General features: G+C 38.0%; 1 protein-coding gene across 5 annotated transcripts in view; it reads right to left on the minus strand.

The window, feature by feature from the left end:
- Positions 1-282: 282 nt before the first annotated feature.
- LOC126337002 (uncharacterized) overlaps positions 283-27,167 on the minus strand; it is a 189,959-nt gene continuing 163,074 nt past the window's right edge. For 4 of the 5 annotated variants that reach the window (XM_050001245.1, XM_050001248.1, XM_050001246.1 and 1 more), the window contains one exon: positions 283-2,302. In XM_050001245.1, coding sequence (XP_049857202.1) covers positions 1,613-2,302 — 690 coding nt within the window. In that variant the 3' untranslated portion in view covers positions 283-1,612. Of the gene's footprint in view, positions 2,303-20,156; positions 20,227-27,167 lie in introns of all 5 variants that reach the window. The other variant, XR_007565030.1, reaches the window with a different exon arrangement.

The raw sequence follows: 27,167 nt of genomic DNA on the forward strand, positions 1-27,167 counted from the left end.
CACTGATTAAAAATCTGTCAACAAAATATTTCCAAATTTTACTGTTTTTAAGTCACAGAGGTAAGAAAAAAGTTTATCTGTTAAAGCATAGAATTTAGCATGCAAGGAAGACACTATTCCACGACCAGCCTATATGAAGTGTAATCCATGGTAACCTCTGCAAAAAATAGTACTATCCACACAGACAGTGACACAGAAGGGCAAAGGCTGATGGCTTCCACATATTTCCAAGATTCTTTCAACACTATACCCATTTAATATCATACAAGAACAAAACACAAATAAGAGTCATGCACCTTTTGTTTCAAAATCAGCTTACAGTCAGTAATATATGACTGATACATGTCACATTTTGTTTATCATTATGCAGTATGCTGTTAGTTGTCACACTAGATTCCAGAACAACAGCTTCAAGCTGCAATAACTTCCTGACTTCCAGTTTTTTCTGTGACTATGTTAAGCGAACATCCGTAACTGCTTTTTTTTTCACTTTCACTGAAAGCAAATGTTTCAACAAAATATAGAATACAAGAATAGTTTTTAATAAACATTACAGTCTTTTGTAACAGCAATTTGAGTTGCATATGCATCACTCATTGCTTTTGAATTCTGTTTTCTACACAAGTCACATCATTTATTCCCACTCTACTATCTTTTAACATTTAAACAGCATACTTGAAAACAAACATAGATATAGGTGTGTGCATAAAATAAATAAATAACAAACTGTTATGCAGACAAAATTCATAAACTGCATCTCCAAACAGTAAAACAGTTGCAGGACTAATTTAACAATGTGTCATAACAAAATCATTACAGGACATGACTACACATAAGAATGGTGATTGTACAATAGTAATGACAATAGTGAACATAGTAAAGGATGTGAGAAAATGAACATTCATGTTCTGATAAGTTACAACTAAAATTACATTTTCTGAGAAATATTAACAATTAACATTGTATGTGTATACAACACAATAAATACTTTTAAAAATGCATAATAAATTACTACAAAATTCAGGAAAGTACTTCAAATAGAGAGCAAATATTATACAAATATTACAATAAATGTACCAAAAGAATTAATGGTAAAAGAACTAAATAAAAATATATATAAAGCTAAAACATGTCAATTTCATATAAGACTCAGCAGTTAAACAAAGAAAACTAAATTACAGTCAAAATTTTATTTTAGCTGGCAGCATAGTATGCGCATATAAAACCTCTAAAACATTTTTACCATCATCACATTGTAAAAATTTTTTTACCCACTTAACATCATTAAAGGAATTACCCATTGAAAGCCATTTTGCAGGTGAGACAGAAGAATATACAGGAAAAGAATGATAGTGAAATACAGAAATGGAAGACAAACACAAAGTACAATGCTACTTCCCTCTCAGCAATACAAATGTGTATATTTGTATAATGAACACTCTTTCACAAGACTTAAGTACATTACACATAAATCAGTCGTGAAAAAATTTTCAACCCACTCTCACAAGTGTGCATGTGTGTCACAGGAGTAACTCAGTAGGCTATAGCAATTTTTGTCCATTGCAAAAAAATCTCTCACAAAAACAGATAAGCTTGCCACATTTCACATCATTCATCGAATAACACAAGTTCCACACAGGCGTGAGGGTCCTATGCAGTCATCGTGGCAAAAGGCTCCACATTTCTTACATATTATCATAGCTTTCAAATTGCAAGCACACGGAGACGTGTCACTTCTGTTCATAGAAACGTGATTATTGTGCGTCTGCTTAGAAACATGGGCCCTAACACCACCCTGTAACACAATCTGAGACTGTCCAACTATAGGATATGCCATATTTTCCCCATTGCTGGGTACTATGGTATAACTCTGCAACATACCGTCTGATGCTACATCACCATAAGCTAAATTAGGATTATCTTGCATCCTCTCTCTTCTAGTGACAGGTTGCATAGCTGGGTTTGGACAGTGTACCATAAATTGTTGTTCACTGTAATTGTTACCCAAGTATTCAGATGATGGTCCATTTTGCTGATCCACATCAACACTGGCTGGGCGGCCTCTGCCTATACCTCCACCAGCAGTAGTAGTACTGCCACCACTGCTTCCTGGTCTAACAATACCACATGCACCAATTTGATTCTGGTTATTGGATGGTGGCGCACTGGATGCACGTGGAGGAGCATTCTTTCTGTTCAGCATTACATGTGTTGTATCATGTTGCTGCTGATCCACACCTGCTCTCTGTACTAAAATGTATTGACCAACATGTCCAACTTGTGGTCCAGGACTTTCCACTATCTGTAATAATTACAACAGAAAAGAATTATTCATACTATTTTTTTTTCTTTTTAAAAGTGTGGACATGCTATTTGATATAAATTTTGTTCAGACAAACTAAACTGTACAAAAGAGTAAAAAAGGAAAAATAATTAATGGGAGAGTGGGAACACCGCTGCAATTCAGTTATTCCATAGTCTTTAAATATTGGAGTAGATATCATCAGTAGTATAAGACAGATTTAGTGTAGCATGAACCCAATAAGGGCCACAGAAAATATGTTGGTTACATTTGTGTGTGATAGGCAGTGTGCTTAATAACTGTTGACTCTTGGTACTTGGTGCAGAATCACATCTAATTGTAATTTAGAATTTATTTCCTAAACTGATCGCCTGCAAGATTTGTTGATTATGATTAGTCACCTGTTTCATCACTGGCAGTCTGTTACAAGTTAAGTGTTTGGCAGTCAAAAGTAAATTATAGTGCAGAATTCAATTTTTTGCAACATTTAGCACCATTGCTGTAATATGGATTTATATTTGCCATGTTAAACAACATTGTTTTAAAATTGCTCTAGAAACAAAGCATGTTCCTCCAAGTACAGCTAAAATAACTCTAGTATTAAAGGTGTTATGATGTGCTGCTTGTTTATATTTTCTCTGGTATTTATTGACAGTTTTTTTCCCCAACATCTTGTAAGCACAAGTGGCTACAGTAAAAATTAGTAGGATGGAAGAAGCTGGAAAGCATGCCTACAATGCATTGATGGGAAGATATAACCTCAAGCCAGCAATAACGTAAGATGACTTTTGAAAATGCCACACCTACATGCTAATGATATGTCAAGAGTAACAAATGAATAAAGATGAGTTACAAAGTACAGATAACAAACAGCACATCAAGAAGCTGCCATGAAAGCCTCAACAAAGTCATATTATGAAATACAATGCCATGTTATGAAGTGCTTGCTACTGAAGCAACCTGAACAAAATTTATGTTCCACTGTGTTACCAAACACATAATTATATTGTAAACAAATTTAAAGACTCCGATGGCAAAATTAATGTCACTTGTAACTTAAACATTCTTGAGATAGCCAACAAAACCAGCTTTCCTTTCACACAAATATGATATGCACTTCAAAGGAAAAAGATGTCCTTGCATGAAAGGAAAATAATGGTTCTTGTGGTTAAATATACAGTATGATGCAGTACTTAGAAAATTAAACAAGACAGTGATGAAATGACTAAGTTCAAAATGGAAATAGCACCTTATACAGAGTGAGGATGGAGGGCAGGGAATATTTATTTTGTTATATTAGTATGGAAATAGGGGTATTGCCCTCTCTCTCTCTCTCTCTCTCTCTCTCTCTCTCTCTCTCTCTCTCTCTCTGTGTGTGTGTGTGTGTGTGTGTGTGTGTGTGTGTGTGTGTGTAAAGAGAATGATAATTAATTACTTAATGTATTCCTTAAATTAATTTAAAGTAATCTCCATATGCAAGACAATTTTTGAGCAATTTAAAGGTTGCAGAGGAGAGAGGACTTTTTAGAATAAGTCAACCTACCTTGGCAAACTAGCATCAGTATCCAAATAATGTGCTGCCTGTCCCGACATTGCAATGCATGAAACTATTAATACTGTTATTTTCATATAATCTGTTGTTATACTATAGACTTTTTATTTCGCTAATTTTCAGATTTGAAATTATCTGTTGTTTTCAAAAGGTAATATGGATGTATTCTGCCTGTGCCCTTCAAATATTAGCTAACAAGTTTCCACCCATATGTACTTTTATTCCCATTTCCATTAGTTGTGAGGGTCAGAGGTGGCTTCATCTGGTAACAGCATAATAATTCCAACAAATTTTACTTCAAATTCTTGAGGTACCCCACTGTAAAACTATTTTGGTGGACAGGTGTTATGTCTGGATGAAGATCAATCTTTTTCCTTCACCCCCTGCCCCTCCCCCAATCCAGCAGGAACCACATGTATTTAAATTCATTTATTGAAAAACTCAATGCAATTATAATTTATTCTTCCACATAGTCTCCTTTGGAAATGCGTTTGTCCCAGCGTATGGGCAGCTTTTGATGATCTCATCATAAGAAGAACTGGGTCATGTTACCAGTCAGTTGCGAACAAAGTCTTCCACACTCTCGTCATCTTCAAATCATCATCCTCATAGAGCTTCTTTTAGCAGTCCGAATAAATGGAAATCGCAGAGCAAGAAGTCTGTGCTGTAAGAAGGATGATCAAGTGTAATCTAGTACAATTCCTGTAGCTTGGAGACAGTTAGAGCTGCAGTATGGAGTTGCACATTGTCGTCTAGGAGGATGACCTGTTGAATTGATTGGTCTCGTCTTTTGCTGTGACGTGCAACTCTCGCCTTGTTCAATAATTCGCAGTAGTAAGCAGCATTTATTGTGCGTCACTCGTGCAATAAAATCAATTAGCAAAATGCCTCGCTGATTGGGGAGGGGGGGGGGGGGGGGAGTTGAAAAAAACCTTGCCAGCTGACAATTGATTCATGGCTTTCACTGGTGCTGCCTCCTCTTTCCTCCACGACTCCTTACTGGCTTGTTTGAATTTTGGAGTGTAGTGGTGAACCCATGTTTCATCACCTCCTTCTGCAAACCTTGCTGTAAGCCAGCAACAGGCCTCCAAACGTCTCAACTTCAATCTTCAGTCAAAAGTTTAGGGGCCCACCTGGAACACAATTTACGAAATGGGCGAACTCATATTGCACGCACTTTAAAGGGCAAGAAAGGAGATATTTCGTTTGTTCGGCCATTACCTCGGAAATACCAGGATAATATTCAGATTCACAACCAGAGAAGTGGGATGTTTCTGGCATGTGTGTGTGACTGGGCCTGGTGGATTGTAGACACCAGTTGAGAGTTAAACAAAATTGTAGTAAACTTTATCCTACCACGTGGACCAGCTGCTGGATACAGGTTTCCAGCTCAAGCATAGCAACAATTCCATCAGTGTTCCAGTTCCTATTGGTTCAACATGAAGGCATCACTCTATATCAAAGGAAGATACTGATGCAGTGGAAGAAATTTTTAATTCATTAACTGGCTACTTTCAGTACAAAACCGAGTGCACAGAAATTGTATAAATTGAAACCTTTTAAATCTTTGGAACTTTCACACACATTTTTGAACCATTTAAAATACTTGAAAAATGACACTCTTACTCAACTTTCAAAACTAAAATTATGTTGAATAAGGCTATGTTTTGATTTTTATGAGCCTGTTATATGATAATGTGGCAATAAAACAGCCATGGCAAAAATTTCAGTTATCTATAAAACCTGTTCAACTTAAAAGTGGAAGCTCTCCATTTCAGGGAACGTAGAACTATATGGTACTAATCAACAGAAAAAAAGTCAATTTTATGGGTTGGCATTTTTGGGGGGAAAAATATCTGTGAATTATAAAAAAAAGTTAAGAACACTATAGTAAAAGGACTTTGACAGATAAGTCCAAATGGAGAATTTCTTTATAATCATAAAGCAATTATCTTGCAAATAAAAATACTAGCAAAATATCTACAACTGTTCCACATACAAAGCATTTTAAATTTGATCCACTCTTGTGTGTCACTCCTGTAAAAATTGAAATCTGGTCATTACTCCATCGATACCTTGTACTTCTTGTAGGAGTCCTCAGCAAAATAACAGTGTAGCAATGAACATAGTTCTTCAGATGCTGGTGAGTTACTGCTTTCACTGACAATTTACCAAGTTCACCAATGAAACTGTCGAAGACAACAGTTTTCTTTATTAGTTTATTTTCCTCCCATGTTGCATGTGTAATTTCTGCAGAGTTATCTGCTACATATTCCAGGCCAAGTGTCTCTAAAGACAGTCATCCCTTTCCATGGCAGTCACCACATTCTTGAAACAAACAATTCTCTCGCATTAAGTCACAGGCTACTAATGACTTCACATGCCCGACTAAGGTGTCATATGTTACGTGTTCCAGTAAGTTCTTCAAAGTTACCACACAAAGCTCAAAATTTTTACAGGAACACACATAAACGGACATCCCTAGGAGTGTGTGGAACTACCCACTTAGGTCGTAGTGCATAAACCTTGGATCTTCCAATATGTTTAGTTCTATAGTTGCTATTACAAACTGCATAAGTTTCTTTAATATTGCAAGTCATGTATCTCTCCACTTTCACAACTTTTTGACCTTCAACTATTACAGTAATTGTGTCTTTTTAGTTGGCGCTCTGGCAAAAACAGTCCCATTTAACTTCCAGATAAAATGACAGCACTATCTGAACTTGAGCTGCTTCTACAGGATGACCATAATAGGGATCTGGTCTTCCAAAGACTCCTTTTAAAGACCTCACATTTCTTGATTTGTCTGCCATGTACTTTGATACTGATGGAACATGGTTCAAAATTGTTTTCTTTGAAAATGTCTCTGGAATTATAGTTAAAACTTGCACATTTTCACTGCAGGATGCACAATATTCGACAGCTGAATTGATATTTGTGAAAAATTCCTGGCAACAGGTGCAAGAGTGTTTTGATTCATTTCCTTCTGAAGAAGGGAAGAGTGTGGTCAGTTTTGCTGTAGTGTATTCATCCATAGATTTAGTAATTTCTCTGCACTTTCTTGATGCATAGAGCTTATGACCTTGACTTCACTGACCATGGTTTCTTAACAGCTCCCAACACTTGCCTCCGTAGTTGACTGATTCAGGGTATTTAATTCCTCCTCTATTGATGCAAAATCTGCATCAACTACATCATGGGATGCTTCACCTTATTCAGATACTATCATTGTGGTTATTCTGTCAAAACATTTAGAACACAAAAAGTCGTCACTGGAAACATCTTCACTTTGAAACAGTCTTCAAATGGGAACACTTATTCCCAACCTGAACAAAGTCTGCTTTTTTGTTTGTTTTATATATCACTCTTTTATGGATATGCAAATAGCCGGCACGCTTCACTCTCCTGTGGCCCCAATCAGGAGACATTTCAAACAGTCCTTTCCACAAAACACACTGCAACTGTGTCAACTGGCAAATTCCTCACCACACAACAGAACTCACTGGATGGTCTCAGATTTCTTGGAAACCCTTTTAGTAAACAAATTAGCACTGAACAACTACAATACAGAAACCAGCAATGAACAACCACGACAAAGAAACTGACAAGAAACCACAACAAAGTGTAAAGAAATATCTGCAACAATGAAAGTGAAAAGAAATGACTGCAACAGAGAAAGTGAAAAGAAATAACTGCAAACAAGACAATAAAATAGGCATTGTAACAAAGAAACAACTTCAGTGAAGACATACATTACTCTTGAATGTTAAAAAAATTAATTTTTAAAAATAAAACCTGTCCAGCTTAAAAGTGGAAACCCTCCTTTACAGAGAATATAGTGCTACGAATCAACAGAAAAAAATATATAACTTTTCTGGATTGGCATTTTTGAAGGAAAAAAAATTCTGTAAATCACAAAAAAAATTCAAAAGGTGATAGTAAGAGAACTTTGACAGATATGTCGAAACGGAGGAGACCACTGTAATCATAAAGCTATCATCTTTCAAATAATAATTAAAAAACCTAACAAAAGAAATAGAACTGTTAAAAGAGATACAGCATTTTAAATTTTTTTCAGAAATTCACATCTTCAAAATGGTGTTCGCAATGTGATTTTGGAGGCTTGTATCCCGGGGCAGCAATTTTTTAGGAGAAAACAAAAAAATACGTGTTTCTTACTTACTCTTGAATTTTAACATATACTAAATTCAATAACATCCAAGACTATGAAGGTAACCCCCCTGCCTGAAGTGATACGGATTATGCCACCCATTACTGCTTTACCTTGTGCAAGGTGGTCAACAAAGGATGATGCCCTTTACCTGACAAACGACACTGTCCATATCCTCCCTGGCAAATTAAATCAGAGAACCACAGTCTTCTACTTTACTGTTCTGGTAGCTGTTTCATTTCTGGAGTGTAGAACCATTGCAGCCACATTATTGGGGGGAGAGAGAGAGAGAGAGAGAGAGAGAGAGAGAGAGAGAGAGAGAGAGAGAGAAGGGGGGGAGGTGAGTGTGTTTTGGACAGTAGGTTGGGGGGGGGGGGGGGGCACGAATCAGCAGGTCAAAAGAGCTCAATGTCTTGACACCATGAATTTGTGCCTGAGGGAGAGGTCGCCACAGGTGCTTTCAGGTGGAAGTGGTGTAAAGATTGAAGGGAACGATCAACAAAGAGTCCAATCATTACTGCCAATTTGTCGCTGCATCTTGGCAATGCACCAGTGATCATCTGCCACAGAATGCCATCGCAGTGCTTCCCCCAGCCAACCTACAGTCCAGAAGTGGCCCTGGTGGCATTTTTCCTATTCTCTGAGTGAAGAGAGCCTTCAAAGGTCAACACCATGAGGTCATAACATATATCAAAAAGTCTTCAAGCTGCTGTTTTAAGAACATTCCAGAAAATGAGTCGCAGTACCTTCCAAGCATGAAAACTTGTTGGTATGAGTGTGCTGACACCCATGGGTGCTAGTTTGAAAAATTTGAACTGTTTGTTGCGATATCTTCAACACAATTTTGAATCATCATTCTTCATATAAACCGTCCACAAAGAGCACCAGTCTTAATACACTCCAACAGATAACTGGAAATATTACTTCAGTGTCTATACATGACTGTAGCCAGGAATATGCAATTCATCCTGCCAGCTGCAAACACGTTTGGATACCTCATAGGAACATACTTTCTTTAACACACGCACAAACGGTATTGAGTGGAATGCTATCCGGGAAGTGAAGAACATCAAACATGGTATTCATTTTTGACATTACCAACCTATTTATTTCCTTGCCACTTTGAGATCTGAAAACAGAAAACTGAAATGGGCCAAATTTGGAGAATAAGGTTGGTGGAGAACTATTTTTAATTTTTATATCAAGCTCATATACTTTTGTTGTCAGAACAGATGGTGTCAGATTTTTCCCCCACAGGCAGTGGTTTTTTTGTGCATTTTCACTCTCTTCACCCACATTTTTCATGTTAGTTTCATCTCTAGGTTGTTGTGATTGGTCCACATTCCATTTACAATTATAGAACAATGCCGGAATTCTTTGGATTATGTGGAAACCTTTCAAATATGGTTTTTAAATAACTTTCCTCAACCTTTTGTTTTCAAGACAATAAATGTGTCCCCTATTGAGCATTTAGATTAGGCTGACCAAATTATTTTCGGTGAAAACCGGGACACATTCACCCGGGTGCCAATGGACACCTCATTCCACATGTACCCAGGTTTCTTAATTTTAAATATTAATGTTTTGTTGATACAATTTGTTAACCCGATTATTATAACTAATAAGAGGATACAAAAGATTGATATAATCTAGATTATCTGTATAATTAATGACATTTAATAAACGTATACAGAAATAAAGAAATGTGTTACGATTTTACAAAATTTTACAACCATTCAACTTTTAACCAATTAATATTAACTTGAGCTTTAATATTACTGAGCACTCATAGATGGAATTGACTGTCCTTGGAGAAAAGGGTATTTTTCACTGCCTCCAGCCTTCTTGCCTCCAGCCTTCTTGATCATGTCTGAGACACAGTGATAAAACTCGGCACAATCCATTTTGTAGTTGTACAGGATCTGCAGGATTGCTTCAAGGGAGTCCACCTACATTCTGTTTCTCTCATCAGTCCACTGGATATTCATGAACGAAAATATTCTTTCCACATTGGCATTATGGGCTGGGATTACAAATAAATACCTTGCAATTATTACCAACTCAGAGTAATGCTGAAGACAGTCACAGCTTTTAAAAAACACTCACCCACTTCTCATGACATTCCAATGGTGGTTTTTTCCCCCCTCTCCACCATGCCACTTGTGAAGACTTTCTTCACAAAAGTTGTCAGTATGCCGAACTGATCAAAGAGAATGGATCATTGATTTCAATCTGTTTACTCTTCAAATAAGAAACTGTCTCTTCAACAATTTCCCATTCTGGCACTCTCTTCAGTAACATCCAATCAAACACCGGCGAGGAGGGTAAATATGAGGTGCTCCACTTGCTGAGATATTCTGCACAAGTGTCATAAAACTTGTTAACTTCTTCCGTAAAACTCCTTTCCGCTGCTTCTGATACTTCTGCTCTTGTAAGGACAGATTTAACATTAAAAGAAATGAACTGCTGTTCTCTCCTCTTAGTAACAGTTTCCAGAGTATTTTTCAAAACATCATTTACCTCTATTACACTTTTCGTGCTTCCCTCAATTTCCTTTATCCCATGCTGCAAAGTGCTAAGCTGACTGTGAATGGACCATAAGTAGGCTTCACTTAAATGGTTACTGAAAAACTGAAGCAATATTTTGGGGGCTTTGTCTTCATTTAGGAAAAAATCTTTTAACGGTTCAAACAGACGGATTACTCTTTCAGCTGCTGGAAACAGTGATACCAGAGAGTTTTCCAGTGACACATTACATTCATATATTGAGTTCTCACATAATCACAGAACTCCTTAAGCCTCCCTGTTCTAATAGTATATATGTAAAAGTGTGAGTATACCTTCATGACGATAGTTTCAACATCACAGCTTAAACTGTCAGCAGATGTCTGCATGCTATTGTGTAAAACATGTGCAGGGCACCCTATGCCTTCTATGTTTTCATGCAATGTTGCCTTTAATTTGGTAAATACATTGCATTTGCCTTGTCTTTTTAAACCACTAAAGTTTGTGTTGGTGTCGTCTTCACAAAATGCCACACATTTATTTTTCTCAAGATCAAACATTTCGATAGTATTCATACAAAATCTTGAAATTTCGTCAGATGTTTCATTAGGTAGGGAACTCACCTTCAAAAGTTAGGTCTAAATTCCCTGATCAATATCGAAAAACTGAACAACAATCGGAAATATTTTAGTGGCCTTATGATTCCTGGCATCAGTGGATATCCCGTTGAAAGAAGACTTTTTGATGTATTCAAGGCTTCCTTTACACTCTGGGGAGCAATAACTCCTTTCACTAAGGCTGAAACTTTACTTCTTGCTGAACTAAACTTTTTTGCAATGGAAGAATCATCAAACATAATGCTGTTAAGCTTATTAGTACAATCACTACATCTATAAGTTTTACCTTGTGGTAGGCTAGTGCAATGTCGCGGCTGCTCGAAACCCCCCCCCCCCCCCCCCCCCTCCCCCGTCTCTTCACTTGACTGATGTTTCACAAAATAATTTTGTAGAGTTTTACTGCAGCTCGGTGCACTGTATCTGTTAATGTGTTTCTTCGACCTGATGTGATCAACTATGTCGGAAAGTTCACCATGACTTATACTAATAAAACAAGTTACATACGAACACTACTTCGTAATCAAAACGACCTTTCTTAATGAAATTCCATTCCTTGGAATAACAGTCACTGAACTTGCAGGCACCTTTCGGCATTGCGTTTCACAGTACTGCAGCAATAATACCACTAATATGAGAAAAAACTATTGCAATTTGTTTGACAAAACATCAACTACTACACTGTTCTGACAATGAGTGTGTAAGTAAGTGGCGCGACAGTCGGACGGTTTCATAGCTTTGTTATAATAATACAACTTACTACTTGTTGGCCAAAGTACTGCTCAAAGTAAATTATTGCCTGAATGTATCAATACTGATACTGTGATTACTAGTATGAGACAATGGAGATGCTACACAAATAAGTTAAAATATATTAATTTCTTGTGTTGTATTTCCTTTAATATAGTGAAATCCCAAAAATTTGAGAAAGTTTCACGAAATATATTTAAAAACTGAATTCCGGGACTTCTGGGCGTCCCGAAACAAATTTTTGGGACACCGGAACACAGGGGTGAAAACCGGGACAATCCCTGTTTTCCGGGACGTTTGGTCACCCTAATTTAGATCCTTCAGGTGTCCGAATTTCATGTAACCTGCCATGAGAGCACTACCACCTCAATTTAGTGATCTTCACAGTCTTCCATCACATCATCATCAAATGTTAATGACTAATTCTTCTTGAGAAAGCCTTTGTTGGTCGTCTACAATATACCAAGTCTGACTGTCTTACAACCACAGAAAATAATCCATTGTTATTAATTGTTTCTGAGTGCTGGTACAGTGTTTCCATTAATTTGCTTGATCTCATTGTGCATCAGTCACAGATGACTTTATATTAAACAAAAATGTTTCATAACCATGAAACTTAGCATATTTTAACTCTTTACTGCAGTACGCGCAGTGATAATATTTCGTGACACATTATAACAGCATACTGCGCAGGGACTCTTAATGGACACAATTTTGAACATGGCTTTGAGCCAGCAACCATACAAGTTAATATTTAACTTGACCAGGTTTTGACACCGACTATGGGTGTCTCATCAGAAAAACTAAAATCAATTGTCTGTAAGTATTGTAACGCCATTAACATAGAGCTAAACCAAGAATAGATGGTTATTATACCAAACAAATTTATGAGGTGACTATATTGCATGTAATGACACATGAAAAAGATTAATGAGCAAAATGCTCTTATCATATAAAATAGCTTCTTAAATTGTATACAAATTACAGGTATTGGAACTAACATAACAATGGTACTTGCCGGTAAAAATTATAGCTACATGACATAGCACACTGTATGTCACCAAGGGCTGTAAGAGGAAACAGGCGCTGAAGGTGGCATCAAGCTAAGAGGCTCACAGGTAGAAGTTGCCACAATGTGGACATGAAATAAGTCACTCCTGCTATTAACAACTGAAAAAAATCAGCTGCTTACGTTAACAAAAATATTTTAAGTAGCCAGTATTATATAAAATAAAAATTTTAACCAGGACAGTGCGATAGCAGATACCCTCAACATTCTGTGTGAAAATGAATTACAATGTAATAAATGAAAAGGAGAGAGGAGGTATTTTATAGTCTTACTCTGAGGAAAATGAAGAGTCAGTTTTGGGCATTTCTAAGTAAGGGCTTTACACCATTAAAGAAATTTTTATTAAGTAGCTGCAACTGTTCATTCAGAAGGAAACTCATTAAGAGAAAGGTGTTTCAAAATTTCTAATTCTTCAAGAACAGTAAGTATGATGTCTTTCTTTTCTGTGTGCAGAATACTGACATTGTGAAGTTATTTAGGCTTGTGCCCTGTACTTAATAATTTTGCAAGGGAGAATGCACTGGTTTCGAATTATGAATAAGGTTATTTCTCATACTGTTATTAGTAGAAAATATTACTTTACAATCATATTTGTTTTGGAGAAGACGCTGAATCCTGTAAGATACAGGTCCAAAACTAGTAGTATTTTCCATTCAGGGTGTATACGGGGACAAGGAAAAAAAAAAAAAAATTCCCCGATTTCTCTCTGGTATCCCGTTTAAAAAATATGCTTTTTCCCGGGCAAAAATACACTTTTTCTGTGCTAAGTGACAGTAGGTTTTCCGCAGATTTTCCCTCGGAACTGTAAAACTTATCAATACTTAGAATGGTTAACGTTTTATACAATCGCATAGAACTTCCGGAAAAAAAAAGAAAAGACGGGACAAAGAAGTTTTGGAGAGGCTTTTAATAATAATAATAATAATAATAATAATAATAAAGGAAAGAAGTTCTGGAAAGACCTTTGATCTGCAGCAACATATACGCTGCATATTTTCGTGTTACGAAAGTATAAATTCGAATTGCACCAAACACAGCGCGTTAGTTTCCGGAGCGTTGAAACCGAGGTTGCGATGTCCATTTGTAAGCGAGTCATATCTCAAGCCACGAGATCTCGTCAGCCGATGACAGAACTATTCAGAGCATCGCACACGTGTTATAGTCAGCCAATAACAAGATCACTGGTTAACATAGCGCGAACACGCAAGAGGAAAAGTTAACAGTTTACATTAATATACACAGTACCGTATATCTACAAGAAAAGCTAAGCTTTCACATATAACGTTAGTCTCTAAGATTAACACGCTATAACAGAAGCTAAGCTTTCACATGTAATATTGATCTTTTTTGCCTGTGTTATACTTTAAGACACATCACACAAATGTGCCAGTAAATTTAAAATTATGACATAAATGTCTTGGATCGAAATTCTTGTAAGCGGCTGGTCCTCAAACTGTTCAGTTACGAACGCTCTGTGATTTAGATATCCACCCCACTTTCTCACATGTAACATAATTCATCTTGCGTAAAAAGAAATTTGCTCTGAACTTTTCTAACCACCGTTCGCAATATTATCCGGAGACTGTTAGAAATAGGTTCGGTTTACCAGTTGCCAGAGAGTGCCTGAAAACAGGCACTATTGTGCGTGTGCAACTGCAGTGGTGTAGGAAGCCCGTATGTTCGTGTGTATAAAGCACTAAGAGAGCTTACATTACACCATAAAAGAAACAGTGCATCAGAGGATACTTCAAAGATCATTGGAATTTCGTAAACCATACTAAAATGCATAATTCGGCTTGAAGGGCAAATTGGCTTTTTCCAGATTCACAACGAAGTAGGTCCCATCTGATACTAAGCTTTTCAGTGTGGTTTTTAGGATGTAAATTTTCTTGGAGTACCAGTGCTCTACGATCTCATTTTTGGTTCTTTATTATGGCATAATGGCATATATGGCAGAACATGATAACGTGCACTTGAAATTCAGCGAACAGTTGGAACTAGCCAATACTGTAGAATGAAACACTTCGTTTCAAATAAAAAGATTGCCTCGGCGGAAAGACCAATAAAGCCAAATTTCTTTAGCACACTTGCAAAAATAACTTCACTCTTCTGTTAATGCTTGACTGCTACTAACTTGGAAATAAAATAAAATCATAAAACTGAAATTAATAATATATTTTTGCCCTCTGTAATTATGTGAATGTATTTTAATTCACTTGATAGCTCCCGGCCACAGAAATCCGTTTCTAGGGCACGCAAGAAAAATTTTTCTCGTTTGCATCTGGCTGCTTGCTGCTACTACCGAGACAGCTAACAGCCAAACTTCAAATAGAGGGAGAAGGTACTGCTTATACACGAGTCAAATGCACATGCGCAACAGACCGCTGGCAATTGGTCAAACGAACCTAATGTGAACAGTTGTGACGTCATGCTCATGGCAAGCAGTATATTGTTATGAAGAATTAGTCTGCGCCCTACGGTCTTTGACATATTTTTGCTATTTGCAGACGCTTGTGTGTGCACGCTTTTTTGTTGTTGTAAATTGCACATTTCCTTTGCCACTAAAGTTTTATTTTTTCCCTCTCGTTTATATTTTATTGCTGCAGTATCATTCTCCAGTAGCAGGATACAATAATATTCTGTGCTAGAGAATCGATTCTGCAGTCAAAATTACAAAAAAATTAACTGGAAGCTAAAACAATGAAAAATTCCCGGGTTTTTCCTGGTTTTCTCCCGGATGAAAAAATTCCCGGGTTTTTCACGGATTTCCCGGTTGTCCTGTGTCATATACACCCTGTCATTACAGTCGTTATTAGGAGAAGTGCCACGATTGACAATACTGTTATTGGTTTTTTTTTTTTTTTTCCAAAAATATTGTCGATTGTGGTTGGTTCAAAACTATTTTTGAAAATACAAAATTCACATGTTAATCATAACATAATCTGTGATACATGTCCAGCCTACGGCATAGGTCAGACTGGACAAGCAACTGCTATTAGATTTAAAGGCCATCTCTTAGGAAAGAAAGATACAGATATAACTTGCTCTTTGCTGATCATTTATTAATTACAGGCCATAAGCATAAAGAACTTCATGACTTCGGTATCCTGTGAAAAGAAAAAGGTTTCAGACTTAACATCCATACAGAATTAATTTTCAAACACCTTTCTCTTAATGATGGTTTCATTCTGAAACATTTGCACCTACTTAATAAAAATTTCTTTAATGGTGTAAAGCCCTTACATAGAACACCTAAAACTGACTCCTCATTTTCCTCAGAGCAGACTCTAAAATACCATCTTTCTCTCTCTCCTTTTCATTTATTACATGAAATTCATTTTCACACAAAATGTATAGAATATCTGATATTGTATTGTCCTGGTTAAAATACAAATAATGGCTGTCGACTTGTGAGATGAACACTTGCATGCTCTTTAAAATATATTTGTTAATGTAAGAAGCTGATTTTTTTCAGTTGTTAATGGATGGCTCGTGTCCACATTGTGGCAACTTCTGCCTCTGAGCCTCTTAGTCTGATGCCACCTTCTGCGCCTGTTTCCTCTTACTGCCTTTAGCGGCATACTGTGCGCTACATTAAATAGCTATAATTTTTCCTTTCAAGTACCATTATTATGTCAGTTCCAATACCTGTAATATTTATATGGTTTTAAAAATTATTTTAAGAAGTTACTCTATATGATGAGAGCATTTTGCTCATAAATCTGTTTTAATCTGTCACTAAATGTGAGAAAATTTGTTTGGTATATTAACCATCTATTCTGGGTTTTTCCTATATGTTAACTGATTTTGGTTCTTCAGACGCAGATCCCCCATAGTTGGTGTCAAAACAGGGTCAAGTTAAATCTTGTAAATAGTCTTCACGGGTTGCCGCTGGGTCATGTTGTGCAAATTCGATGATATTTCCTCGGAACAACTGTCCCAACATTTTCAGGTGGTTCAACCTCATTGGTAGCGATGTAAGATTGATGGTATCCATACGTCAATGCCCCATTTCTAGAATATGCGAATGAAGGATTCACAGGCGCAGAAATCATGAGTGCGCAATGATTTGCAAATAAATGGTGCCATTCTCAAATACCCTCTGCGCAAAATCACAGAGCGGTTCTCCTTCGCGTGCGTCGTATGTTGCGTTAGCTAACAGTGCGGCCAGACATTATTCACTAAAGACCATACTAGACCATGTTATGGTGGGCCTGTTATTGAAAAATCTTGATTTCCACATCGTGGTTTAATAGCAGCCAATCCCAGGGTTCCGGGTTGTGATCAGTTGAAATCCCGCATCCATGTATATGAGAGTATCGGCAGTATGGATATGTATTGCTTCCTAAATGAAGCAAACCCAGAAGGATGATATCAGGGATAAAACTTCCGTCTTTTCATAAATCATGCAATGTCGTGTACTTAGAAAGTGTTCCGCATAGTGCCGACTTTTCCGACTGACGAAGGTGTGTATGACGTTTATGTTCATTGCAGCGTTCTTGTACTGTGCGACATGTCTGACCTATATATATGCCACCCCACACTGAGAAGGAATCTTGTACACACATTTCCTCAGGCCAAGGTCATCCTTAACCGAACCCAACAGGTTTCTCAGTTTTGCAGATGGTTGAGAAACACACTTAATGCCATATCTTCCGAAGACTCTTCCGATTCTTGACAACATGACGCCAAAATATGGCAACAAGGCCAAAGTGACAGTTTTATCAGAACACTGTCTTCAAATGTTGCATTTCACTCAACAGGCTTTCAGGATCAGATACCACATGTGCTCTATGAACTAGTGTACTACTGCATTTTCCACGATGATGGCAGCTTGTGGCCTGCAGATATAGTTCTGTATGCGTTGGCTTGCGGTAGAGGCTGTTTCCCTAGGTTCCATCTGCTTTCCTTCATACAAGAACATCAAGAAAAAGTAAAGTACCATGTTTTTCCACTTCTATAGTGAAGTTTATATTCGGATGGAGCGTATTCAGACACTGAAGAAACGTAGGCAGAGTATCAAGCCCATGTGGCCACACCAAAAATGTATTATCCACATACTGCACAAAACAAGGGTTAGAGAGTGGCCGACTGTAGTGCTTCTTCAAAATCCTCCATAAAATAATTGGCCACCACAGGAGACAGAGGGTTTCCCATGGCAGCACATCCAGTTGTTCAAAACATCAGTCATGAAATAACAAGTATGTTGAGTGTAAGCATGTGTTTAAATAATGCTACTATGTCCTCCTCAAACTTGTTGCTAAAAAGACACAACACCGAAGCTTACTACAAGATCCGACAATTGCAATCTAAGAGTTTTCAGGTGCCCTACGAAATCTTCAGAGTTTCGATTATGATGGTCGCGCTTGCCTATGAGAGGTCCCAATAGTGATGTCACATATTTGGCAACAAAGTAAGTAACTGTTCCTTGTTACTTACAATGGAACGGAGAGGCACCCCATTTTTATGGATCTTGGGTACACATACAGTCTAGGAGGAACTGCAACCCACTGATGCAAACTCTTAGTGACTTGTGCTGGAATCGAGCTCTTTCTGATGAGTTCCAAAGTCTTTCTCTGGATCCCATCCAATGGATCACTTTCTAATTTAGTGTATGCAGGATCTTTGAGCAGTTTGTATATTTTGTAGTCCCCCCCCCCCCCCCCCCCCCCCCCCATGAGAGACTGTCCGAGTATGGCACCATCTACCTGCAAATCATTGCATATGCGTGATTCTGCATCTGTGCTTTCTAGAAATGGGGTGTCGACGTGTGGATGCCATCAGTCGTATCTAGACACCAGCAAGGTTGAACCATCTGAAGATGTCTGACAGTTGCTCAGAGGAAATATTGTGGAATAAATTCACACAAAATGATCTGGTGGCAAACCCGTGAAGACTATTTACAACATATCTGCTGGGAAAGCTTGAAGAGTCACAAGTTAAATCTTGTTTGCAACACGTTGGCTGTATTATACAAATCATACTTGACAGACACCTTGCTTCTGCAGGCAGTGCACTATCAGTTGTGCCAACTGAAAAGCCCCACAGAGTGATTCACACTTACCACAATATTAACTTTTACCCATTTCAAAAAACCACATGTCACCCACCACACAAGGTAGCTACCAATAAAAAACTGTACAATGTACCTGTTTGAAAGTTAGAAGACACTGGTTACAAGAATTACACTTACTTACAGTAATAATGTGTAACAAAATTTCCTGGTGTTTTATAATAACACACTACCTTCATAGAATTGGCTGTGATCCTCCCTGCAACTGGTTCATGTGTTCACACTAAAAGGATTGCTACTCTTGTGGACAAGTTCTCCACCTGCTCCCTAAATCACATACATCATCTGATACATCTTTGCATTACTAATTGCATTCTCATCTCATTTTCTTGTTGTCACCTTGTCTATACATGGATATGCTGCCACTGTACACTAACTTTCTCAGCATTCTGTATGCATCCAATTTCCCTCTTCCCTCTACATAAAGATATAAAGATGACATGCTATATGCATCTACACAACTGCATCCCTTCAAAGGCAATGCCTGTGAACAAAGTTGAGGCAATTGTATGGCACTATCTTCAACTTGTTTATGAGTAATCAACTGAAGTTGGCCCTATGCATCCATTAAGCAAAATCTCTCATCTGATTCAGATTCACTGACAATATCTTTATGTGCTACATACAGTATTAGGATTCTGTCTGTTTTTTTCCCCAACATCACCATCTCTTCACTTTATTTCATTGGGTTCTCTTCCTGTGTTGAGAGAGACGTTTTACTAAATGATGCCCACCTTTTTAACTGCTCCTTATATAATTGTAGCTAACACACACACACACACACACACACACACACACACACACACACAACCAGCAACAGTGTCTATACATAGGCTGTGCAGAGGCATGTACAACACACACACACACACACACACACACACACACACACACACACAGGGAGAGGGAGCTGAAATCACCGCTACAATTTAAGTCCTGGATTGCTGTAGTTTTTTATGGTGAGAGATTATCTTCCGCGTACTAGTTTTCATATGTAGTAAATTTACAATAATTCAAGGGCATATGCTTAGCTACAAATTTTGATCAGAAGTTCAACAAAAATATATCAAGTAATTAAACATATTTTCTTCCTTAAATTTCAGGATAAAGAATGATTAGTTACCATGCTAAATGATACTTCCGATCCACTGCACTGCACTGACGATACTCGGGAAAAGAAGTTAGAAAAACCACTGCAATAGAAGGAAGGTAGGTTAGAGTTTAACATGTTGTCGACAATGAGAGCATTAAAGACAGAGCACCAGCTCAGTTTGGAAGGATTGGGAAGGAAATTGGCTTTAGCTTTTTCCAAGGAAGCATCCTGGCACTGGGCTGAAACTATTTAGGGAAACCATGGAAAACTTAATTCAGGATGGTCATTTGGGGATTGGAACTCTCTTCTTCCTGAACATGAGCCTAGTGCCTTAACCAATGCACCACCTCATCCAGCTGCTTCGATATAGGGTTCCAGTAAAATGCAAACAGTGTATGTTAATCACATTATATATGACAATCCGGCAAGAGAGAAGGAATTGCTGGGGGCAAACAGGAATGTTAAGGGATTAAGCGGGAATGTGGGACAAGGTAATGTAGGTAATTGAAGTCTTTTCTTTTTAAACAATGGAAAATCCAGGATGGGATGTAACAATATTGTGAAAAGTATAGCTGCTACTCATCATATTGCAGAGACGCTGAGTTGCATATAGGAACAAAATGACTATCACCCAATAAGGTTTTGGCCAACAAGGCTTTTGACAAAGGACTTGTTGGCCAAAAGCTTATTGTGTGACAGTCTTTTATTGTGCCTATCTGCGACTCAGCATCTCTGCTATATGGTGAGTAGCAGCTATCCTTTTTATAATAATTCTCTTCTTTTTGTATATAAAAGATCATTACATTCTGAAAGTTATACTTTGTTTCACTATTGTCCATATGTGTATATGTTGTCATAAGGTAGGCAAACTTAAGTTTTACCTTTATTTGATTGTAATTTTGTCTTGTGAGGCCAACCTTTTGATGTGACACATGTAGAAATTCAAACAGAACTGTACAACACAGAGATTAAGATCACAAATTGGTAAGGTATTATAAATCAGAAATCTGAGACTAATTTACTAAGCATTTCAACAGGAAGGAAAAACTTAATCTGATAAATTAATGGACTTACTAATAAAGTAAACAGCACTAATTGATCCAATGAATGAAATTACAGATTCAATTTGGCACAACTTTGTTATGTCTTATTTTGAATGACATGTGATAATGATAATGATGAAAATAAAAAGCTAAGTTGAGGATGTAATTTTCCAAAGTGACACTCTTGAATTAAATGTATCACAGAGTTCTTGCCATGTCATATTTGTCAATCTTGAGCTTTCGAGAACTTCCTCTGCCATCATTATCAGGAGATTAGAGTTCAGTAGACTGCTATGTATTTTAGTTGGCCGACTTCATGGGAACTTCAATTTGGCCAACTGAAATCTAACCTCCTGCCATCAAAAGCTTGAGGTTGACCTATCTGATGCTGCAAGAATTCTGTGAAGTGTTTTTTCAAACAGTTAAGTTATTCTCATATATTTACAGGTTCAAAGCATCGTAAGTAATCATTTTTCAAATGCAGTAAATGTAAGATAATTTTGACAATGCCCCAGCAGCACAAAACTAAATGTCAGGCAGAACATTATGTCTATGTTCAAACGCCACCAAGAATGTGCAATAGCTATAAGCCAGTCAAGAACCCTTGTTTCGTCTATGGATAGTTTCACAATTTCTTCTCTGCAGTGATCAACATTCTGCCCTGAAAGCACTTTTGGCTCAAAGTTTATTAGGGCGTTCTCTCAGGTTTCTCACAAAGCCTACTGTCTGGGATTGTAGCTGCATTAGCAACCACAGACAAGACCTTCAGATTCTCACATGAAAAATGAGTTACTGGAGGCTTACAGACTGAAGTTAACTTTTTTGTTCTTTGCATCTACATTGAAAGCGGTATATTTATGATATTTGGTGTTTTATGACTGAAATAGTGTATCACTGATGGTGCAAGTAATTTTCTTGTCCATCTGAGATTTTATACTTTTGTGATATCCCTATATGGGAATATGCTAATGTTAGTACAGGCGCAGGTCGATGGCAACAACTGCCGTTCACTACAATGAAGATTGTCAAACGATCATGAGAGGAGAGTACATAATGTAAAAGTATGGTGATTTGCACCACATGTTCATCTTCACTATTCTGTTTCTCACTACATAGAGAAAAGTAAGAAAGATTAAACCAAAATAAAATCACAAGTGACATTTCAAAGGAAAAGAACAATTATCTACTACATGTTTAAAGTGAAATGAATTAAATAAGCTTCTATTCTTTAATTCAGCATGCTTCAAAGAGTACTCATCTGAGATTTTTCTCATGGAATAAATTGTTATTGTAAGAAATTACTTAAGAGAGAGGACTGAAATTGAATATTAATGAGGAGCCTGTGCTTCCACAATTAATATTCTCATGTAATAAAAATGTAAATCACACACCATGAGGAGTTGTTATAGATAAGGTTCTACTATTCTACACAACAATGGTCACCACAGAGAGTTAAAAGTGTGCATCTCATCAACTCCCAAGTCTCTGGGACTGCGAAGTCTGTATCCAGCTAAAAGTAGTTCAGCCCTCTCGGGATTACATAAGAAAATTATGTAGAGCACCAACAAACACAACCAAGAAGGAAATATATGACTGAAAACAACAGAAAATATTCTGCAGTGTATTTTGAATTACAACAACCGGAATCTTGTACATCAGAGAGTATAAAATCTGAATACAGGTCCGAAGCAATACAAACTATGACTGCACTGTGAAGAAAAAGAAAAGACCAATTTGCTTGAAGGTTAAATCAGTTCAAAATACTGCTGTCTCATTGATTTATTTATAGAAAATATTAAAAAATGATTAACTTTTAGCAACTAAGCTACATTTGATGTTACTTAAAACTACTTTAACATTTTTCTACAACTGATTTCTGAAAGGAACACTTCGGCTTTATATACTCCTAGCTGTGATATTTTCATTAACTAACATCATTTCTGCACATTACCTTCACTGTGAACAGATACAAACGAGGACCTGTCAACTCTATGGACTCCACGTGGTTTGAGTGTCAAGTCACTTTGCAATAGCTGCGTGAAAATAGTGCAGAGCACATGTAAATATGATTTAGAACAGGATAAAATTATTAAAATTTTGGTGACTAACCAAATTTAGAAAGCTATTATTAGTGAATCTAGTAGTTGTCAAGATACAAAGTGACAAGCAATAAGTGACAAAGACAAGCCATTAGAGGCAAAAAAAGTCAGACTGGGGAAGGTTAGGAAAGGTTGGTTGATTGGTTGTTGGAGTTAAAGGGGCTGAACTGTGAGTTCATCAGCCACCTCATCCATCATATATGTATCGAACCAGAAATAACCCTTGGAAGAAGGCTATAAACATCAAAGCATGGGAAGCCCGATTGTAAGCAAGATACAATAAGACAGAAATAAAATCAAGGAGAAGTAGGAGAAGGGTGAGAGTGGGGAATGTGGGCAAGCTGCTCTGCCCAGAATGAAGTTGATGTCCCTGAAGCACGGTAAGCGGTGACAGCTGCACACACTGCATCTCACCAGCAGAATCTCATTCTCCATTGCACCAAGAAAACAAGCAGCACAGAAAGATGTTGCAATTTAGGAAAGAAAAAACATTAAAAACCGCAAATATAAATGAATAAGGAGAATAAAATTATGAGAAGGGTAGTAGCCAGGCCGGACCACCATGTAAGAGCCACCATGGGACCCTTAAGCCAGACCAGGCGAGGGGTGGTGCCCCTCCATCCCCTCAGGCGGTCAATGAGGCCAAAGTGCTCCACCCTACCAATGAGTAGAAACCACCTTTGCAGGTGAAACATAAACCCAGGTCAGCCACGTTGGCATTATCTGCTAGCACCAGAGGTAGCATGTCAGCAAGGTTTTCGATGCCACAAAGCAGCCAAATTTGGGCAGTCTAGTAGGACGTGGAACACCGTCAGGCAGACACCACATCAGGAGTAAACTGAGTCCTCACATCGAAGCATGTGGCTGTTGGTCAGCCAAATGTGGCCAATGCATACCGAACAAAGAACAGTGGATTCCCTGCAAGAAGCATGAAGGACAGACTGTCACATGGTTGTGGTCTCCTTCATTACCCACAGTTTGTTACAGGACTCCTGGGCGAACCATTCCCTGTTCCAGACATCCAACAATTGATGGCACAGAGATGTCCCAAGGTTTAATTCTCGGATTCATATTTCTAAAATTGGTGTTCTGGTAGCCAACTTCAACAAGCGGTCAGCATGTTCATTCCCAGAGATTCCAATGCATTCAGCAGTCCAAACAAAGACTACTTACCATCCACTTTCATGGAAGTCAGAAAGACAATCCTGTACAGTTGTAAATAATGGGTGATGAGGATAGCACTGATCTACAGCCTGAAGGCTGCTCCGGGAGTCACTGCAGATTAGAAGCATCTTGCCGGTGCAAGAACGAGCATGGCTGAAGGCTTGTTTGATGGTCACCAATTCAGCAGTTACAACACTGCATCTATTTGGACGCAGTTTGTCCATCGGCTGTTGAGACATCAGTATATACCACTTACAAACCTGGAAATGCATCAAGGACAGCCAGGAACAGGTGTGAAACACCACAGGGTCAACTAAATCTTTCAGTCCAAAGAATAAATCAAGATCGATTTGTGGTCAGGGTACATGTCAAGGTGGTGTACGTGACTGTTCTCCATCATGAGGTGACTGTAGGGGAAGTTGGGAGTTCAGAGTGGAGACATAGTAGTCGAATTGCAATTTTGGCCTCAGTTCTGGGTCTCTGTTGTGGCAGGTGGAGCAAAGGACATGATAGTTTGGATGCCTATGGGAGCTGTGAACATGAAGAGCTTAATGGAGTAGCTATTGTTGGTGACTTATCTGTGGTAGAGGGACTCCAGCCTCCACGAGCAGGCTGTTCACAGGGCTAGCTTGACAGGCTCCTGTTGCAAGACAAACCCCACAATTATGTATCAGGTCCAGAGAGTATAATCACAATGGTTTATCAGGTCCAGTGATCGCAATACTGTGCAAGAGCGGTGTGACATTTTTAAATGACACCCTATATTATTTATTCGATAATTCATTTCCTCTCCTAAAGACTCATTCAAAAATGTATCACAGTGTACCATTCACTGAAATACAGCGTTATTAATAATGTAACACAACACTGACTTGTCCACTTACTGGAGTTTTCAGAAAACAAATGAAAACCAAGTAAAATAGTAACACAAAATTGACTTTGATTCTCCTGCACTATTGCTCAGGAGTAGAATATTCAAAGGTGTTCAAAGTGGTGCCCTTGGACACTGATACACTGGTGCACTCATTAAATGAAAGAATTATTTACTGCTTCCAGTGTTGCCTGCTGAAGAGAATTACAAGCAAGCACGATACGTTCCTGCATGTCCTCTGGAGTTGTTGGAATATCACGATAGACATCTTTAATGCATCCCCAAAGGAAAAAGTCCAGAGGATTTAAATCAGGAGACCTAACAGGCCAAGTTACTGTTCCTCCTCGAACAATCCACCTGGCACGATACCTTTGGTTCAGAACACGATGTGCACGCAAGGGTTTATATGCTGGACATCCATCGTGTTGATACCACGTAAGCATTCTGGTTCTTCGTGGCACTTCATCCAGAAGAGGAGGAAGAATTTGTCTGAGGAAGTTGGCATATGCTGTGCCGTTTAGACTACCACTGATGAAATAAGGGCCGATAATTGTAGTTCGAAGTATCCCACACCAGACGTTAACTCTCCATTGACACTGATGTTCCACCTGTCTAAGCCATCATGGGTTGTCGCTGGACCAATAATGCAAGTTCCTTGTTTGAGAAGGAACATTCATTGGTAAATAGAACAATGGAGAAGAAGATCAGGTTGGCGAGGATTTGCTGCTGCACCCACTGACAACTATTCACAATTCTGGAAATCATTCCCATGCAATTCTTGATGTAGTTGTACATAGTAAGCATGGAACTGGTGACTAGGAAGAATACGATGTACACAGGTTTTAGGAATGCCAATCTCGTGTTCAGGCTGTTGTGTGCTCACACGTGGATTCACAGCAACAGAAGTGAGAAAAGTAACTTCAGCAGCTTTGTCTGTATGAGTGCTACAACGATTGCATTGTCATGGGTTGAAACTTCCAGTTACCTGAAGCGTTGCAACAAGATGAGAAAACATCTGTCAGGAAGGTGGGTTCTTGACAGGATATCGCTCTCTATACTGTTCCGCTGCCTGCGTAGCATTTCGTCTAACTTCAACAACAACAATAAAAGAAACGTTATGTCGATGCAATTTGTAGGAAGGACAGCCTTTACTGCATGCCTACTCTACACAACAGTATTTAAAAGGACTAAACTATTGTACTAAATGTACCGGTACATAAGAAAACAGTACTGCAATTACTGTTCTGCTAACTTACATCCCCCATGGATGAGTAGCACTCCCACCTTCTCTTCGTTGGTGTACATGCTACTCACACAACTCTTCAACTGACGATGGTTGACGGAATGATGGGTGTGCATTCTACTTATGATTACATTTGTCCTCTGTCAATGTCAGCATGTGGATGTGTTCCATTACCCCGAGTACCTGCACTAAGTGCAGGGAGCATCAATGTCAAAGTTCTATTATATAATTAATAACGTCGTGTTTCAGTGAATGGTGCACTGTGATACATTTTTAATAGGTCTTTAGGAGATGAAATGAATTACCGAATGAAAAATACGGGGTGCCATTTAAATAAATCATACCACTGTTCATTATCTTCGTAAAAAACAAAGCTGTAATGAAGGCAGTCATGCTGATTGATGTCCCCCTGATGGCTAAAGAATATTTGCTTGAAACATTTTGTAATTTTCATCTGGACAAACAGTTATTTAGGGTGGTCAAGATAACGGGACACCCAGCAAAATGGAGGAGAGTACCACTGGCAGATGGGTTGACATCGTCACTCCTATGGCATAAGACATTTTTATGCGTGCAGGATGTAGACGTTTAAACTTTTTCTTTACCTCTTGGTATATCAGT

The sequence above is a fragment of the Schistocerca gregaria genome, chromosome 2 (genome assembly GCF_023897955.1).
Source record: "Schistocerca gregaria isolate iqSchGreg1 chromosome 2, iqSchGreg1.2, whole genome shotgun sequence".
In the NCBI taxonomy this organism is placed as follows: domain Eukaryota; kingdom Metazoa; phylum Arthropoda; class Insecta; order Orthoptera; family Acrididae; genus Schistocerca; species Schistocerca gregaria.